Below are 17,589 nucleotides of genomic sequence, written 5' to 3'. Positions count from 1 at the left end.
ATGGGGCTATTTGCAAGACAATCCTATTTAGTTACAGAAAGGAAAGTATTCTTAAGCGGTATACTGCTGTGTGACCTATTACATTATCATACACATTCTGTCTCTTTAAAAACAGTCTCCTCTATTTGCCCTATTAATTGTTGATATGTTGCCATCCACGAGACAAAAATTAGAGCTGTAATTAAATAATCATGTGATGCTCCTTAGTGCCAGTGAGAGCAAACTCATTTTTCCAGGCCCTGATGGTCACTGATTATTGTATTACTACTGGCTTGCTTTATTTTTTTTAATGATTCTCTATCTGTAGATTACCTAACTCCTGTCCTTCTTTTCAAAATTAAAGAAAGTAGAGAACATTCAGCCAGTTAATTGGCTAGAGGTCCTCAGGGATGTAAGGTAGACATACATTTTTTTTTGCTTTTGGTCACCTGGTAGGTTCTTTGGGGAGGCTACATCAGTGGTGTGGTTGCCTGCCATTTAATTTACACTGGTGTTTTGGCTGGGATGGAGGCATATGGGGAATGCCAGGAGAATTACAAAAGGAGCCGGGTATTAAAATTCAGAAATGATTAAAATTGAAATAAAAGGATGCTGTTTCTTTGCCAGTACTCTGGCAGTCATAATGACACATAGAGATTAGTTTCCACCTTCATCTTTTCCTTCTTTCTCATTTCCTCTTGTTTATTGTTGACACATTTTCCTTATGTCTGTCTCCTGTCTCTGTATCTTTTTGCACCATTATGCATTCCTACTTCTCCCTCTTTCCTTAAGCATGGAGAAGCCTACTTAACCTTTTTATAACAATAACAGAATAGGTTATTAATATTTAATATGCACATGATTAAAATTTCTCTCCTTTAAACATAGGTCAGCTGTATTATTATTAACCAGCATGTAATTTTTCATTTAAAATATTCTTATTCTGCCCTTGCTGTTTCTGAAATGTGGTCTACTTTAGTAATGATTTAATACATAATGTTTAGAAAACTGTGGTCGGCTAGTGAGAAAAGAACTTACCAGTCATGGATAATCAATTATGCATGAATTCAAATGTAACAGATGGAATCTGGTGAGTTAAAGTTTCTCTTTGCCTTAGTGAGTTTTTTTTTTTTTTTATATTTGTTTGTTTGACACCTGTCTCATATATAGATAAACATCTAATGTAGCACGTGAGAAATTTCTGTATATCTTTATATTCTCTTTGAGTGAACTTGATTTTTAAAATTAAATTTAGGGCAGAGAATTTTTTATGTGATCTTAAAAATGATCAGATTCTTTTCCATCACTTTATAGATATGGAACCTAATCTTGCTTGACTTATGAAGGTTCACTCAGCCAGCTAGTAGAGGAAAGAGCAAGACCCAAACCTAAGTTTTCTACCTTTTCTCCGCTACTTTTCCCACTATGTCATTTATTTTCTTTCGTGGGAGTTGCTTAATAAAAGAGGTACTATGCTAACTCTGGGTTTTAAAGAATTTCTAATGAAAACTATGGTAGACTAGTTTTAAATTGTGTAATATTCTCTTGTATGACATGCAAGTAGTATCTATGAACACATATTATTCTATATTTATATTATATACACATTTATTCATGTTTGGATGTTGACCAAACAATTGGATTTCCCAAATCTATAGAGAATGCCTCAAGATTTGGTTTATATCCTAAACGGCGGCATATGCTATCCACAAAGATGCCTTTACACTTGCTTGTAGTGTTGCAAATTCTTAGTGACAAAACCCCTTTGTGCAAAGCAAACTAAAAAGTTATTTTTGAGAGCCCTGATATCTTCATGAAGATACACGTTTGATTTTCATTAAATATAGTGTGACTATGTAGTGCTTTTTCAGTTGTAGCAATAATAGAAGAGAGGGTATTGTCCATCTTTAAAGAAATACAGACTCAAAACAGTTACAAGACGGTCCCCATCAAAATTTTTCATAAATATGCTGTTTGTTTCTTCCCCAAGTGTATTTATATATATTAAAAAACAATACAAAAAATAGTCTTTACAGAATAAATAAAAAGTGATTTAAAAAATAGCCTCAAGGCTCACTAGTTCTGTTTTTAAAATCATACAGTAGAATTATTTATCAACTTTTTGCTTCATATCAGCTGGAAATTTGCATGTATATTTATAGCTCATGTCAGTTATTTAATGAATTAAATTCCACAATAAACACGTTAATAAAGAGTCACCTGCAAAACAGGTAACGATATGCTCTAGCTGCAGCTGTACTATAAAACTATTTTTTTGGTATTTTATTTATGCTTTTGCATGTAACATATGTAATTTTAATTTTGTTTCACTATGTATTCATATTCCTTAATCATGCTTCAGAAAAAATATATATGTAGGTAGGAACTTCAATAAGATATAATCTATACATGAATATCCAATACATTAAAAACCCCATCATTAATATAAAAGTCTCCAATATAAAATAAATGTAAAATCAGTAAGAATAGATGATAAGAAACAATATAGATAATATATTATAGAAAAAGATAACATTATAAAGTATTGCATGCAGAACTAAGTATTTTAATCCTAATTACTATCACTAAAAAGTGACTGATAAAGTTAAATTTGAAAAAGTTTTGGTTTTTGATAACAAAAATTATAATTCTACTTTAAAAATAGAATCTAAAGCCTTTATGCAGATATAACTTATAAGTTATTACACTGACTACATTTATACAGTTGTTACACATCTGTGGCTGTACTGCATGTAAATGTTCGACATTCTAAGTACTGTTAAATTGAAAGGGTCTACTATTTCATGAGTATAGTTAATTTTTACTCATTCGAAATACATGCAGGAAGAATTTTTGGACTTAAGGTACTCTTATTTGTTTTTGTTTATGCGTCTTTCTCTTCTTTTGCTGAGGTACAATAGTATAGAATAAAACCTGAAAAGAGAACCCTTTTCTTGCATCAGAGGACCATCAGATTACCTACCCTGGGTGGGGTCTTGGTCTCTAATTACCAATCCATGTTAATTATCCTTGGGTCAGGTATTCATCGTATGAATTAATTATCTAGCATAGACAAGACTGTGGCATTTGGCTGGTAAAGACAGAGCAATGGAAGGTTGGCAGTGAGGATGGGGTTGTTCCAGTGTGTTGTAGCTTATTGTTTTTCTACTTGTCATGATATTTTCATGATAATATCTATCTGCCAATATTAGGAATAGGTAAAAGATCGTTTTGCTTTTTTTTTTTTTTTTTGGTTTAAAATATTTTTATTGTGATAATAGATATATAACAAAATGTCATTCTGACAATTTTTAAGTGTACAATTCAGTGGCATTAATTACATTCACACTGTTTTGCAGCCATCACCACAATATGCTTCCAAAATTTTTGTCTTCCCACATAGAATGTACTTTACTTTTGAATTAAACTTCTCCCTCACTTCAACAAATCTCAAACATTATAATCATATTAAATCATCTTCCAGACCTGATGTAGTTGTTTCTGGTGGCGGCTTTCCTTCCTGATGGACAATTTCTGTCCAGTGACTGTGTCAATGGGCATGGCAGTACAATATCAGATACTGCCTTTGGCTGATACTCCCCCAAAATGATCGGGACTAGGATTCAGGTTCATTGTAACTCCAAACTGTTTCTCCCTCCAATTAAGTCAGAAAAGATTAGTAAGAATATTCATATCCTATCACTAAGAAGATTTGGTTGATATGTCTTGGCTAAAGGTTGATTGCTGTTTGACTTTGTTGGAATTAAAAATTCTCGGAGCTTCCTGAGAGTACTGCATAGCACCTAGGACTGTGATGCCCGGTCATTGGCTTTTTGGTGTAGACAATGTGAATACTTCAGTTCTGCTTCAGTGCAGTGATTTAGTCTAGAAATAAGTTGAACAGTTTTCAACTGTTAAAGGAGAACCCTACTCAAGGTTGAAGTTTTCTTGGAAAAAAATCATGCTTAACTATGTTGACAAAAGAATTAGAGGAAACCGGGATGGTTTTGGCTCCAGTAAATAATAGACTGGTCTTAGAACCTTACTTCCATGTGTAATTTTGTGGTTAGTTGCTTATGTCTGTGATGATAAATCATATACCTACACAGGATTTCTGGCACCCTCGTAAATCTCAAGCAAGTGCCCAAATGCTAATCTATCATGGTTCCTCAAACAATATACCTTTAATTAACAAATCAGTGATCTAATAGCTTGCCCCCCACCTTTTTTTGTTGGAAACAAGTGGCTTGCCTGCACATACATTCCTTAAATTTGGGGTGAGTGCTGGTTCCTAGAACGGCCTTAACTTTTCCAAGTAACCTCATGATTTGGTTAAAAGCCCCACTTGAGGATGTCCTAGCAGGTATATTTGATTGCTTATATCCAAAACGCTGCCTAAACCAGTGGATGCCAAAATTGGCTGTACGTTGGAATCACCAAGTGCCGGGCTCCCACCCTCATTCTGATTTAATTGTAGTGGGGTGCTGCCTGGCTGTCTAAATTGTTGAAGGAGCTCCTCAAGTAATGTTTACATGCAGCACATTTGAGGAACCAGTGAGCTAGCTTCTGATCCCAGCACCTGGCTTTACTTCCTAAGATTTCTTACAAGTACTCACTCATAAAAACTGTTCTTGGGTTCCTGTGACGGCAGGCTCTGTGAGAGACTCCAGGAATACAGACATAAATAGACCCTCAAGATGCTTATGGACTTGAACTTTAGAGGGCAGTCTTGTAAATAGGGAATGCCACACTGAAGGACAGGTAGTGTGATGGAGCATCAAGAAGGAAATAACTAACAGCTGGAGAAGGCTTTAGACAGGAGAGGTGCAACCAAGCTTCATGTTAAAAGTATGTGGCAGAGAGAGGTCCCCAGGTAAAAAGAGGAGGAAGGGTACTCCAGAATCCATTTGGGGGAAAAATGAGGCAACCTGAAACTCGAAGTATTTTGGTGGTGCTATATACACTGAAGGACTCAACAGCCATCACAGAAATCCTTCTTCCCTACTCAATTTTTGGATCTAGATCTAAATAGAGGTACCAGTTTTGATGGAATTATTACTATTGTGTCTAGTCAAAGTTATGATCCATACTGACATCTATGGAAGAAAAGATTTAAAAAAATTTTGCCCAATAAATTCTTGCTCAAAAAAAAAAGGTAAAATTTCTGGATCAAAGGCCCAGATATCTTGTCAGTTTCTAGAAGCCAACTACAATGGCTGTTCATTTTTTTATCCAGCTTTCCCCAAATTAGCATCAACATTGGCCTTTCTTTGCTTGGGTTTCATAATGACCTTTGTCGATTAAAACTATATCACAAATTATCAGTGGATATTTACGTCCACCACAATGTAAATAGGAAAACTTTTGATCACTAGCAGTTTGGCTTTAACGGAAACCCCACTTATTAGGAAAAAAAAAAAAAAAAAAAAACCTTAAGCCCCATATTTAGATTTTATTACCATTTCTCCTTTATCTCCCCTGAAACATATTCAAGCCTTTTGCTATTATTTTCTGCAGTACACCATTATTTGTTTGGTATCTAGATGCCCTCCGAATTTGAGTAGGTACCTACATTAAAGCTTCCAAAAGAGCCTTTTCTAATGGCAACTATGATTATTTAATGTGGGGCGGGAGTGAGGATGAGGAATGACTCCATGATTTTTAACTTCACCTATGAGGTATTTAAATGCTCCTAGAAAGCAGCGTTTGGGGTAAATGCATATTATTCCAGATGTACTGCAGGACCCTTTCAAACTTAAAAAGTTCTCTAGGTAAGTGCTATCCAATAGAACTTTTTGCATTGGTGGATGTGTCCTATAATCTACACTGCCCAATACCCACATGGAACTATTAAACACTTGAAATGGAACTCAATTGTAAATTTATTTTATTTCAGTTCATTCAAATTAAAATGATATAGCCACTTTCCCCACTGTTACCTCCTTTTTCACTTCTGTAATCTCTAAAAAGAATTGTCATTGCATTTAGCAGTGGAAATTGGTTGCAAGTGACACCGAGCTTTTTGCTCTCGTTTATTTATTCATAATGTAAATATTGCAACGACAATGTATGAATTCCTGGTAATGCGGCAGTGAGCAAGATGATCTCTGCTCTCATAGAGCTTACAGTCCAGCATGGGAGACATTTATTTAGCAAATAATTATCCAGTTTGTTAGTTGATTAAGACTGTGATGTGACTGTTGCAAAAGAGAAATTCAGGAGGCTATGAGAGTAGAAAATGGGGGCCATACTTTCTCGTAAGATTAGTCAGAAAGTTTAATCAGAGTTTCGTTTATTCACTAAAACAAGAAAAGCATGAGGCAGCTTTCCTTCCCCAAGGTCAAGGCTGGGTCAGGCGGGCTGCAGGACCCAAGGCTCTCAGAGTAGGGCAGCTAAGTGTGCTGTGCCATGACCTCCAAAGATGTGGGGTCTGTCTGATTAAGCTGCATGCATACACATACTGCAAACCTGAACTTGAGCAAATAGATTCTGTCCTAAACTATGCAGTTGTGATGATGTCAGTCACAGATAAGATGTGAGAAGAAGGGTGCAAATGTTTACAGGATATTGCATTTCCTTTCCAATGTATGTTTTGACAAAGTTGTTTGGGCTCCAACCCCAGTTTTTTGCTCTCTGCTCTTATAAATTTGTATTTGGTCTCTTGAAGAAATGATGTGGAAATCAGTCCTGACATCCCAGACAGACAAAATGGGACACATGACAGCAAAACATGTGGCTCAAATAGACATCCTTATATGGCCAACACAGACCACATTCCCAGAAATTCATATATGGAAAACACCACCTGCAGCTAAAGCCAAAAAACAAAGAGTTGACACAACGAAAAGAGCAATATGCTACGTAAATTGTGCTGCTTTAAGAATGTAGAGAGATAGCCAACTGTATTTGAATTTAAAAAGATGAAAAAAAATGTCCTTAGAAAGTGCTATGGTGGTAAGCATTGCTTTGCTTACATAGTCATTGGCTGAGTTGCCATATCTTAAAAGCGTTCAAATTCTAAATGCTTTCTCTGTTTATTACAAATGTATGTGCTATTCAGAACTCTGAATGTGTTTTAATGCTTTAGGATATCTGCCTGCATATTTATCTTAATACGATGCCATCTGAAACATGTAGTCCTTTCATTATTAAGTTTTTTTTTAAAAAAACCTCGTATATCTGCTACTGTTTTATCTTTGCTACCCTTTTTGTAGCCAGTCTCAATGCCTTCTCATGTGATAAAAAATTGATGCACTCTGTTTTAACTGTACATCCACATGTTAAATAGTTCGTGTATTTGACTTGCAATATTTCATGTTTCTGAGGTTTTCTATTTTGATAACTAGGTTTATAAAGTTTTTTGTTTTAACTTTTTTCAATACTTGCTTGCATCTTTACTGCCAAAGAAAAGATGCCTGTGAAAAATGAATTGATGTTTTTTCCCCCTTCGCCATGATAGTTTAGTTTATCCTCACATATGCTCAGGAAGGTAGCATTTTTCTAATTATCTTTCTTCTTTATTTTAACCTGGGTTTACACTGACCAATGAATGCTCAGTGGCTATAATGAGTATTCTAAAGAGTAGATAATTTATAGCAATTAAGTTTATCAGTGTACTATATGACTTGGAGGGTATAAACCTCCGTGTGCCGCTTTACTTATGTCATTTCTTATAATCATATAGTTCTGAAATAAAGGATGTGCTTGAGGGAAAATTAGTATGTATACGTGATTAACAGATTCATAATTGTACTATATCATTAGCCTTTATAATAAAGTCATTATTAGGTGTCTTTATCCTCATTTATTCTGTTTATCATTTTTCTGAGGCCATGTCCATCCTTATTACACACTTTAATGTCTTGTGTTTGAGAATTAGTTTGTAATTCCTGGATAAAAGGTACTATTCAAATTTAAAGATTACTATTTTAATTCCCACATTACATTAGCATTGGCTAGGTCATTAGGAGGCTAAGGCAATCAGGAAGCTTTTTGTCTAATTTATTTGTGTAAATAATGGGATAAACATATAATATTTTATTCCAATGTGTCTTAATATTGATATTTTCAGGAACCCTTTTTTAGTAGTCTTTTCTCCTTGCTCAAATTTTGTCTTTTTTTTGAAAAAACATTCAACTTAGGTGAAGTTGCATGGATAATTTTTTGTAGTCTGTTATAATTTTTTTAAATTTGTTTATATTGCTATTTTTGTAAATTTGTACAGTGTGACACTAGAATGCACTTGTCCCAAATGAAAACCAGGCAAGTTTCAGGGAAATATGTCAGGCATCACCAGTTTGAAGCAACTATTAAAATATACATCTTGGAAATCCCCAACTTATCATGTTGCAAAAATCACTGTCATTTTAGAGATAATCGATTGCTATCTGTTTTTCTTTTAAATATTTCCTCATTGATTTCATCTTATAGTTTAAAATATCCTTCTCCATTTTTCCCCACATTCGACTTTTAAAAAATATGATATCATTTGGAGTTTTTAGTAAACGTTACCTTATATTTATTTTCTTGTTTGTGATGCTGTTTTGCGTTTTATTATCACACGTTTTGTTTTGCTCAAGGCTGGGTTTATTTGTGCCAAGATTCATGGTTGCCTTCCTCGATTTTGACTAACCTTTCCGGTTTGTGGGTGAAACTTGGGTGCCATTAGAGTGATATGTTTTCATTGTGTCTCTCCTCAACTTGTCCTCCCCAAGAGGCCTTCATTTCCTATACTTTATCTTCTGCTTTACCTTCTGCTTTTCTTAGATTTCCAATGTCAACAGTGTCTCTAAGAGGGCATTGGTAGATTTAACGAGATTAATTTGCATATTTCCCTCTTATCTCAGTACTTGTGCTAACTTGTTGCTTTTTTATGTGTAACAAAATGTTTATCTGACCGATTTTTCTCTTTTTCCCTACTAGTGTATTCTGAAAAATAATTCTTACATTTTGTTGTTGTTGTTTAATGATTAACTGTCTTCAGGACTGAGACGTTACTACTAAAACCTAGACAATAAACATTGCATCTCTTTTTTGGGTGAGATTATAACGTTCTTCGTTTTTATAGGAATTACATTTAATAGATTATCTGAATTAGAGGATCATACTTATGTGCTAATGACCATTTATTTAACTGGGTAACCTACCCTAGATGACAGAAACATTTATTGCTGACGACAGATGTACTTACCCACTCAAACTTTCCTGTTTTTCGCTCGGTGTAAATTGGTTTAAAAATGGTTGCCTCTTTTCCTTTTTAATAACAAGTCAGGTCTCTTTCAATTGACCCAAATTTTGTTTAACTCGGCCACTATGGGCCACGTATTTCTTCTTCCAATGTGTTCTATAGCTCAGAAGTGAGGGAGTTTTGAACTTACCTTTGACTCGTATGGAAAGCTCTTTTTTTTTTTTTTTAAACATTGGCTCTAAATAGTTTAGGATTCATTCTCCTTGGAGGATATATATTCGTGAGAGCATTTTAAGGATCCTGGCCTTTACTCCTCTGCAAACATTTCTGCACCCTCTGAGCTTCTCGGGAGAGCTCTCCGTCCCGATTGTCCCCTTCATCCAGTTCCTGAAGTCCCCTTACCTCAGTATTCTACGCCTGTCACCTGCGTGTCCGGGCCCCTCTCCCGCGGGGCCGGTGCGCCCTCCCCGCCTCGCCTGTCCCTTGGGTGCCCGCCTGCGACGCTCCCGACCTATTCCTTTTTGTGGCTTTTGTGGCGTGTGGGTGGTTGGTTGGCTTTTCCCCTGGCCCTCGCCCACTCCTCCCCATCACTTTCATCCCCCGCCGCCCCCTCTTCCAGTCCCGCCCCTCCTTCCGTCCGGCTCACTCTCGCACACCTGCCCCTGCCGCCCGCGCGCCGCGCGCTCCCCTCCCTGCCGGGCGGCCGCTGCTAGGGAAGCCCCCTCTCCTCCCCCCTGCGCCCTCCCCCGCGCGCCTGGCGGCGGCCGGAGCTAACCCTCGCGCAGCGCCCTGTTATTCTGGGTATTGTGTGTAATAAATGTCGGGCCGCCTCACTCTAATCAAGCTCATTACAAATTCTTGCGCGCCTGGGGCCGGAAATCGTGCGCTCTCCCCCCCGCCCCCCCTTCCCCTCACTCATTCACTAGTTACTTGTCTTTCTGCTTTTTTAACTAGCCGCCCCCGCCCCCTCCCCCGTTCCCGGCCCTCCAGCCCGGGTTTTAATCCCCATCCCTTTTCCGCCTTCTCGGTGCACCCTGCCCCCCCGCCCCCCGCCCCCTGCCGCCTTCCTCCTCCGCTCCGCACCCCCTCCTCCTCCTCTCGCTCCCCCCTCCTCCTTCGCCGCCGCCGCCACTTTCTCGCTCGCTCCCGCTCCCCGGACGCGGCGGATGAGCCGGCCCCGCTGGGGAAGGGCTCCGGGCGGCGGCGGGCGGCCGGGAGGAGGCTGCGTGCTCGGGGCTGGGGCTGCGAGCGGGGTGATTTTGTATTAAAATGAGGAGGAGGAAGAAGAGGCAGCCACAGCGGCGGCGGCGGCGGCAACAGCAGCAGCAGGAGCAGCGGCGTGGAGGGCTGCAGCCCGGGCGGACGCGCGGAGCCGAGCTGGGCACGGCGGCGGCGGCGACAGCGGCCGGGATGAGTCAACTAATAATTTAATGGGGGCAGAGACGGCAGCGAGGGGGAGAGCGAGCGAGAGCGAGCGAGGGAGAGAGAGAGAGACAGCCCCGTCCGGGGACTCGCGCTCACACGCACACACACACAAACGCGCACACACACACCTCTCCCTGTGCCACCCAGCAACAACCGGCCTTGTCACAACAACAACAGCAACAGCCGTCCTCTAGCCTGCCCGGGGACCGAGCAGAAAGCCAGGGCGACTCCAGAGGACGCTTCCCACCCCCTCTTTCATTTCGGGAAACTCCTCATCAGTTTTGTTGGGGTTTCTGGATTTCTTCCCCCACCCCCCACCCCCCAAGTCCTAGTGCCATTGTGGTGCTCGTTGTTTACCTCGGACTCTGGCTGAGTGAGAGCGTGGCGACTTTTTGGGGGGAGGGGGCGGGGAGTTTGTCGCTGCTGAGGCGGTGGAGGTGGCTGGGGGTGCCTTCTGATTCTCTCCCTCCTCCCCCTCCCCCCAAACCCCCTCTTCTTCACTCACTGGGCTCCCCAGACGCTCGCAGCCCCGCGTCAATGGGCAGGGAGAGGGTCCTCGGGGCTGTTGTCAGCGAGGGCCGAATCAAAAGTGGCATTTTAGTGCCTTTCCAGGGCTTTTTTCGCGACCTTCTGCCCCCCGCCCTCGCTGTTCCCCGGTAGATGCCCTCGTTGGGGGTGCGAGGCTGTGGGAAGAAAGTTTAAGGTTTGTTAATATTAGTCGCAATTGTTGGAGAGGGCGGTGGGGGCGATTGGAAGGGAGGCGAGGTGGCCTTCCTCTCTGTGTTCTCCGGGGTTGCTGGAGAATAATATTGCAAGTGACAACCAGAAGTAGACTTTCTGTCCTCACACCGAAGAACCCGAGCGAGCTGAGGGAGGGAGAGAAGCTAGGGGACCTTTTTTTTCCCTTACTGGAGACCTTGTCCGCAGTGATTTTTTTTTTTTTCTTTTTAAGAGAATCTTCAGTCACCACCTCGCCTCCCCAGCACCACCACAGTGTACAGCTCATAACGGGTTTTGCTTTGTTTTTAAGATCCCCCCCACCAACGAATCACTTGTCAGATCAATTTTATCTTCGCCCTCCTCCCTACTTCCCACTCTCCCCTCCTCCCCCATCGAAAACCAGTTCTGAGGTTAGACATTTTACAAACAATATATGTTGTTTTTCTAATTGTAATTTTTTTGAACACTCGCCCCCCCTCCCCCATGGCTACTCTTCTAGACGTTTATTTCTGCCCTTCCCCCGCTTAGGGGGGCGGGGGTAGGGGGAAGAGAAAATAATACAATTTCAGGGGAAGTCGCCTTCAGGTCTGCAGCTTTTTTTTTTTTTTAATTAAAAAAAAAAAGGGACAGAAAACATCAGTCTTGAACTTCTCTTCAAGAACCCGGTCTGCAAAGGAAATCTCCTTTGTTTTTGTTATTTATATGCTGTCAAGTTTTGAAGTGGTGAGTTTCAGGTCGGTTTTGCTAATTTCACTCAGTAAAACTGCAGTGTTTCTGTTTCTAGATAGTACTTTGCTTCTTTGTCTCTTTAAAAGGTCACAGTGAAAGCTTGGCCTGGATCATGCCGGCCATGTGGAATGGATAAGGGCACAATCTCTTAAAATGTGATTATTGGGTAGTGTGGGGGCGAGGGAGGCGATCCAGTAAGGAACTCGTTGAAAAGGATCCCACATTGCAAAAAATAGGTTCATGAAACCGGAATTTCGTGCTTTTTCTTTTTAAGGGAAATAATTGCTGTGTTTTCGTTCCCTGTTTTATTCAGTAATTATCACTTGTGGACTTAGGTTATGGACAGGGAAATGGGATTTTGAAAAGTAGCCTGCTTTATACGTGCCAACCAGACGTTACATTAAAATGGATTTTAAAATGTGTAACTCAAAAGAAACTCTGCAGCCTGGCATCTGTTGAGACCATAGTTAGTTCCAGTGCTGTCAGTCCAGGCCCCGTGGTGACTGCTCTTTGCAATCCCAAACTGAGGTTTGGTGAACTTTAGCCTTGGGCATAGAGTTTAAATGAGTAAATTGAGTGTTTTATGTGCATGTAATTTTGCCTTATAATGTAAAGCTTTTTACAAGATGACTAAGTTGTTTAATAGATGCTTATAGGTGGGTATTCAAAGGAAGATTTTGTATGACCTATATGATGTTTTGATTGTCAACACATTAACTCAATTATAATTTATCATTTTTATTTGCTGTACAGTTTATAATACTGTTAAGCCTCATGACTACTTAATATGTTTTGTAGCATTAATTTTGATTCTGTTGTTTACTTTTTCCTTTTTTTCTCCTTAAATTGCCCCACGGGTTAAGTATTTTCTTTTCAAATAATCTGTTTTAAAATTCATTTTCTGCTCTAGGGTAAGACAACCAATTTCAGAAAAAGCAGCTCTGTATTATAATCCACATGAAGCATTATAAAGAGTGCTTTGAATAAGTTAATAATCATAGCTCTCTAATTTTGGCTTTAGTTTAATATAATGGAGAAGAGTAATCTTGATAAAAAGTGGTTAAAAGAGGCACATTTATTGTTAATGAACCTCATAACCAAAAACAGATGGGACCTCGATCAACGGTAAACCTTTAGTTCTCAGCGTGCCACCCTGGAGTACAAGGATAAATAGCCATTATTTCTCAAACTTTAGAGTTCTTCAATTGGCATTCTTAAGGTTCCTTTTAAGCCTACAGATTACCATTGCTCCCTCCTCCCCATTCACCTCTTTTCTTGATTATAATGGACAAAGTAACCTATGGTTAAACAGAAGAAAAACATGCTTATAGAAAGGCCATGCTAATACAAGCTGGCTTTCAATATATCGGATTTAAATAGCTTTTCTGGTATAATAATTTTTTTAGAGTACAAGAGATGTCAACTTAATAGGCAGCTGGATGAATGTAATAATTATCATATTTTATCAGACTTTCCTAAATATGATCCCCTCCCCCTTTGGTAAGCTCAATACTTCAAGAACTATGAAAGTTCATAAAATAATTCTACTCATCTGTTTTCATCAGTTTTAGTTAAGCTTGTATTTTAGAAATGACTTTGATATTGTACTCATTGCTTTATCATAAACAGTGAAAATTAATGTCCATTGTATGACTGAAAATAATTATTAATTTTTTCTGAAGTAAATTAAGATGTTGACTTCATTGCATACTGAGCTTATTTTTGAACACTGGCAATTGTGTTTTATCAAAATCATCCAGATTTTTTAAAGTCAGTCTAGCATTTGAATCTAATGTGAATATCACAAGGTATTTTCAAGTTTTTTTACTACTTAAATGAACAGCATTTTCTTATTGACTGACTCCTAAGTTTTCACTCTAAAACATGTGAGTTGTACTGCTTTAGTACTTGGGATATTTGAAGAAATCCTCCACTTCTATCCATTTGCTTAGGAGCGAAATGATCCAATCACATGTTTGAGCCAAATCTTGACTAGATTTTTAGCAGGTCACATAACTCTTGAAACTTTGATAATAGAAAACTTTTTCTACAAATTCATCTGTAAAGCCAATGGAGAGTTTAAAAAGCAGATGTTTGCTACCTTCTTTTGAGGTGGTATATTTATATATATTATCCTCATAAAAATTAAGATATAGGTAAAAAGTATATCAGATTTAACTAATATTTTGAACCGGTAATTTTTCTATCCTTGATTAAAATTTTGCTATTGTGTTCTGTAAAGAGTTTCTAATTTTTAAAAATTAGGACTACATAAATACAATTATTTTCTAGGTATGCTTGTGGTAATTCTTCTTTTAAAAGTAAGCCCATTCTCCCTACGTAGTTGTGTTGATAGATGACTAATTACCTTTTATTCATGTGTGTTGGTGTAGTTTTCACAAATTACTTGGTTAACTTAAATGGAAATGTAATGCTGTCATCTAGAAATATAGTAACATCTGCATTATGTTATGTATCTAGCTAAGCAATCTTACAAATACCTTATATTTGTGCAGAGAGATATCTAGAGGTAAAACATTACATGGTATATCTGTAGGTACATGTCTGTGTGTGTATGTGTGTATGTATATATATGTATGAATATGTATAGGGGTGTGTGTGTGTGTGTGTGTGTGTGTGTGTGTGTGTGTATATATTTGGAGAAAAGAAAGAAAGAACCCCTCTACCCCCCACTCACCCAATTAATTGTAACATGTCTTCTTTTTAAATTCTGGCAGGTGATCTTTAGAGGGTAACTGAGTATGGATCATTTGAACGAGGCAACTCAGGGGAAAGAACACTCAGAAATGTCTAACAATGTGAGCGATCCGAAGGGTCCACCAGCCAAGATTTCCCGCCTGGAGCAGAACGGAAGCCCGCTAGGAAGAGGAAGGCTTGGGAGTACAGGTGCAAAAATGCAGGGAGTGCCTTTAAAACACTCGGGCCATCTGATGAAAACCAACCTTAGGAAAGGTAAATACTTTCAAGCCAAATCCTGGAAAGCTGTGAGCCCTGTGTCTACCCAAGGCCTTTTTGGGCAGGCGGGGGTGTGCGCATAGAGAGGCAGAAAATGTCTTTGTATGTTATTTTTCTTGATTCTCTTATGATCTGAAATTGGTCACATTCCTGGCTGCAGTATCAGTCACGTTTTGAAAGTGTAGGCTCTGTGCTTGAGTGGAGAATCTTACTCTACTGTAGACTGATAGCGCTGGACATTTAGTATGATAAGGACAAGACTTCCATTGATAAGGTGGTGTTATAGTAGAGGCTGCATAGGTGGCTATTGCTTAAACTCACCCTGATTAAGAATAAGATACTTAGATTGTTTGAGTACCACCCTAGCCTTTTCATAAGATTACTAGTTTTAAGGCAGTTTCAGAAGTAATGGAAGTAGTATGTGATATGATGTACAAGTTTTGTGATGTCGTTTGTGTGTGTGTGTGTGTGTGTGTGGTTTTCTTAAAAGCAAATTTATTATTTAGCAGTGAAAAATCTGACGATTCCAGATTTTGATTTTTGTTGTAATTGGGTATTTTTGATAAGGGTATATTTATGTAAATTTATATGGAGAATATGTGTAACTGTGACTCTTCTACCAATTTTATATTAAATTGATGAAGTTTAACAACTTTGTGCTCAACACTATTGTTTGTGTGAAACAGTGCCTATATTGGGTATGATGTGTATACCTCATAAGGGTCTTTATTATGTCTCGGAATAACGGTATGGGATTCAGATTTTCCTTACATTTGCTAAGCAAAGGATAAAAATGCCATCTTTTTAGCAACCAAGAATATTAAGTAGATAAAGTTAGAAGGCAGAGGAATTTCATTGTGTTTGACGCATAACATTTATCATACAATCATTTATTTTTTCCTTGGTTTGGCGAAAACAAAGAATATATTGATCCTGAAATGAACAGACACAGCAGTCCGTATTGTTAGATCTTTATCTATTAAAAATGGAAAAACAGCACTTCAGCAAATTCTTTGGCCTCTACTCATGATTACCCTATTTATTGATTGTTTGCCAAGAATGTATGCGTCTTAAGAAAGCCAGGGTAAGAGCATTAAAAATATAATTTATTACGGCTTTTCGAACAGAGTGCATTAATATTGTACTGTGAAGCACTGGGGCTCTATAAAAAAGACTTTCTGACGCCTGCAAACATATAAGTTCCATAAATTCCTAAATAGGAGATTTCAGCTGTCTCTGGTATTATGTGATATTTGCACAGCAAACTTTAATGCCAGGACAGTTTTAGACAAGGATTCTACAGACTTCACTGCTCCTTATGGCAGACGTGCTGTTTACACAGGCTCATAAACCTTGAGCAAAAGCTTCTAAGACTGCCTCCAGGTTTAAATCATGTGGTATTTTTAGCATTCAGCAGTGACCAGTGCACTCCCCTTTTAATGCTGGAAGGTTATGAAGTTGCTGTAGTTGGAAGTCTCGCCAAACACTAGCACAAATAATCAGACAGTCCTGTTCAGCATTACTCCCAGTATCAGGAGGGCAACAGTGACAGTTTGCTGGAAGATTTAGCAGCTAGATTTGTAATTGAATGACACTATTGTCACTTTATCAATAGCCACCTTAATTATCTACGGAGTACATCTAAATAAAGTCCAAAACAGATTAATATATTTCAATAGTTTGAAAAACCTACAGTTATTTCCTAGGTCTAAGGAGCAGCATATAGTAGAACAAGTCCGTATCATGCTATAAGGGGAAAAATCAATGCGTATGTTTTTGTCGTACTAACCCAACTCTTTGAAGACATCAGGACAGGGGGAGGAGAAACCAAAGTACAATAATTTCACTTCCTGCACAAATGCTTTTTTTTTCTTAAAGCATTGCATTGATAGTGACTTATTTTCGAAATGCAGTTTAATTGTAGAAGGTTCTCTGCTCACTTCAGACAACAAAATTACTAAAGCCTTTTAGTGGTGGTGGTGTTTTTCTTTTAATCTTATTTTTTTGTGCATGGTTTCTGTTTGACAGGTGCTAGATAAAAATTATGGCTGAGATGAGAAAGCACTACTTAAGTAAAAAGGGTTGAATGTTTTTATTTGTTTAGGAGATTTTGCCAAAGTATCTTCCAGCCAAGGAAGAAATCACCAGTTTGCATATTGCTTTTTTTGCTGTGGTCTCCCCAAGTCGTCTTCTGATCCCTGACAGGTTCTCTCTCTGGTATAAAACAGCAAAATAAATGACAAGAATATTGGCAAGCTCTGCAGCTTGTTTTTTTTTTTTTTTTTTTTTAATGCCTAGCCTGTTAGGTACCTCTGAGTTTGTGAGCTTTTCTAAGTAAACCTAAAGGTTTTTGTTTTTGTTTTTGTCAGAGCCAGAATCTCTTGTGAACAGTTCATTAAAGCTTTGGTGAAGATGCACATATAGAAAAATGTAGCTATTTTACTGCCAGCTTTTGTTTAGCAGAAACAAGCAAATCGAGCATTTTTAAAGGGCATCTCTGGTGGCATTAGGAAATCCTAGTTTTTTAGCTCTGGTTGGCATGCACTAGACATCTTCAGAAGTTGGTAGGATAT

General features: G+C 38.5%; 1 protein-coding gene across 3 annotated transcripts in view; it reads left to right on the top strand.

Annotated features, from left to right (window-relative positions):
* The first annotated feature begins 10,275 nt into the window (after positions 1-10,275).
* Positions 10,276-17,589, top strand: part of SATB1 (SATB homeobox 1) — a 77,903-nt gene continuing 70,589 nt past the window's right edge. For 2 of the 3 annotated variants that reach the window (XM_023531027.1, XM_011355505.2), the window contains exons 1-2: positions 10,277-12,034; positions 14,779-15,013. In XM_023531027.1, the coding sequence (XP_023386795.1) occupies positions 14,803-15,013 (211 nt within the window). In that variant the 5' untranslated portion in view covers positions 10,277-12,034; positions 14,779-14,802. Of the gene's footprint in view, positions 12,035-14,778; positions 15,014-17,589 lie in introns of all 3 variants that reach the window. The other variant, XM_011355712.2, reaches the window with a different exon arrangement.

Source organism: Pteropus vampyrus, unplaced genomic scaffold (assembly GCF_000151845.1).
Source record: "Pteropus vampyrus isolate Shadow unplaced genomic scaffold, Pvam_2.0 Scaffold1, whole genome shotgun sequence".
NCBI classification, from domain to species: domain Eukaryota; kingdom Metazoa; phylum Chordata; class Mammalia; order Chiroptera; family Pteropodidae; genus Pteropus; species Pteropus vampyrus.
The sequence above is the reverse complement of the archived record's forward strand: the minus strand, read 5'-3'. Positions and strand labels throughout refer to the sequence as shown.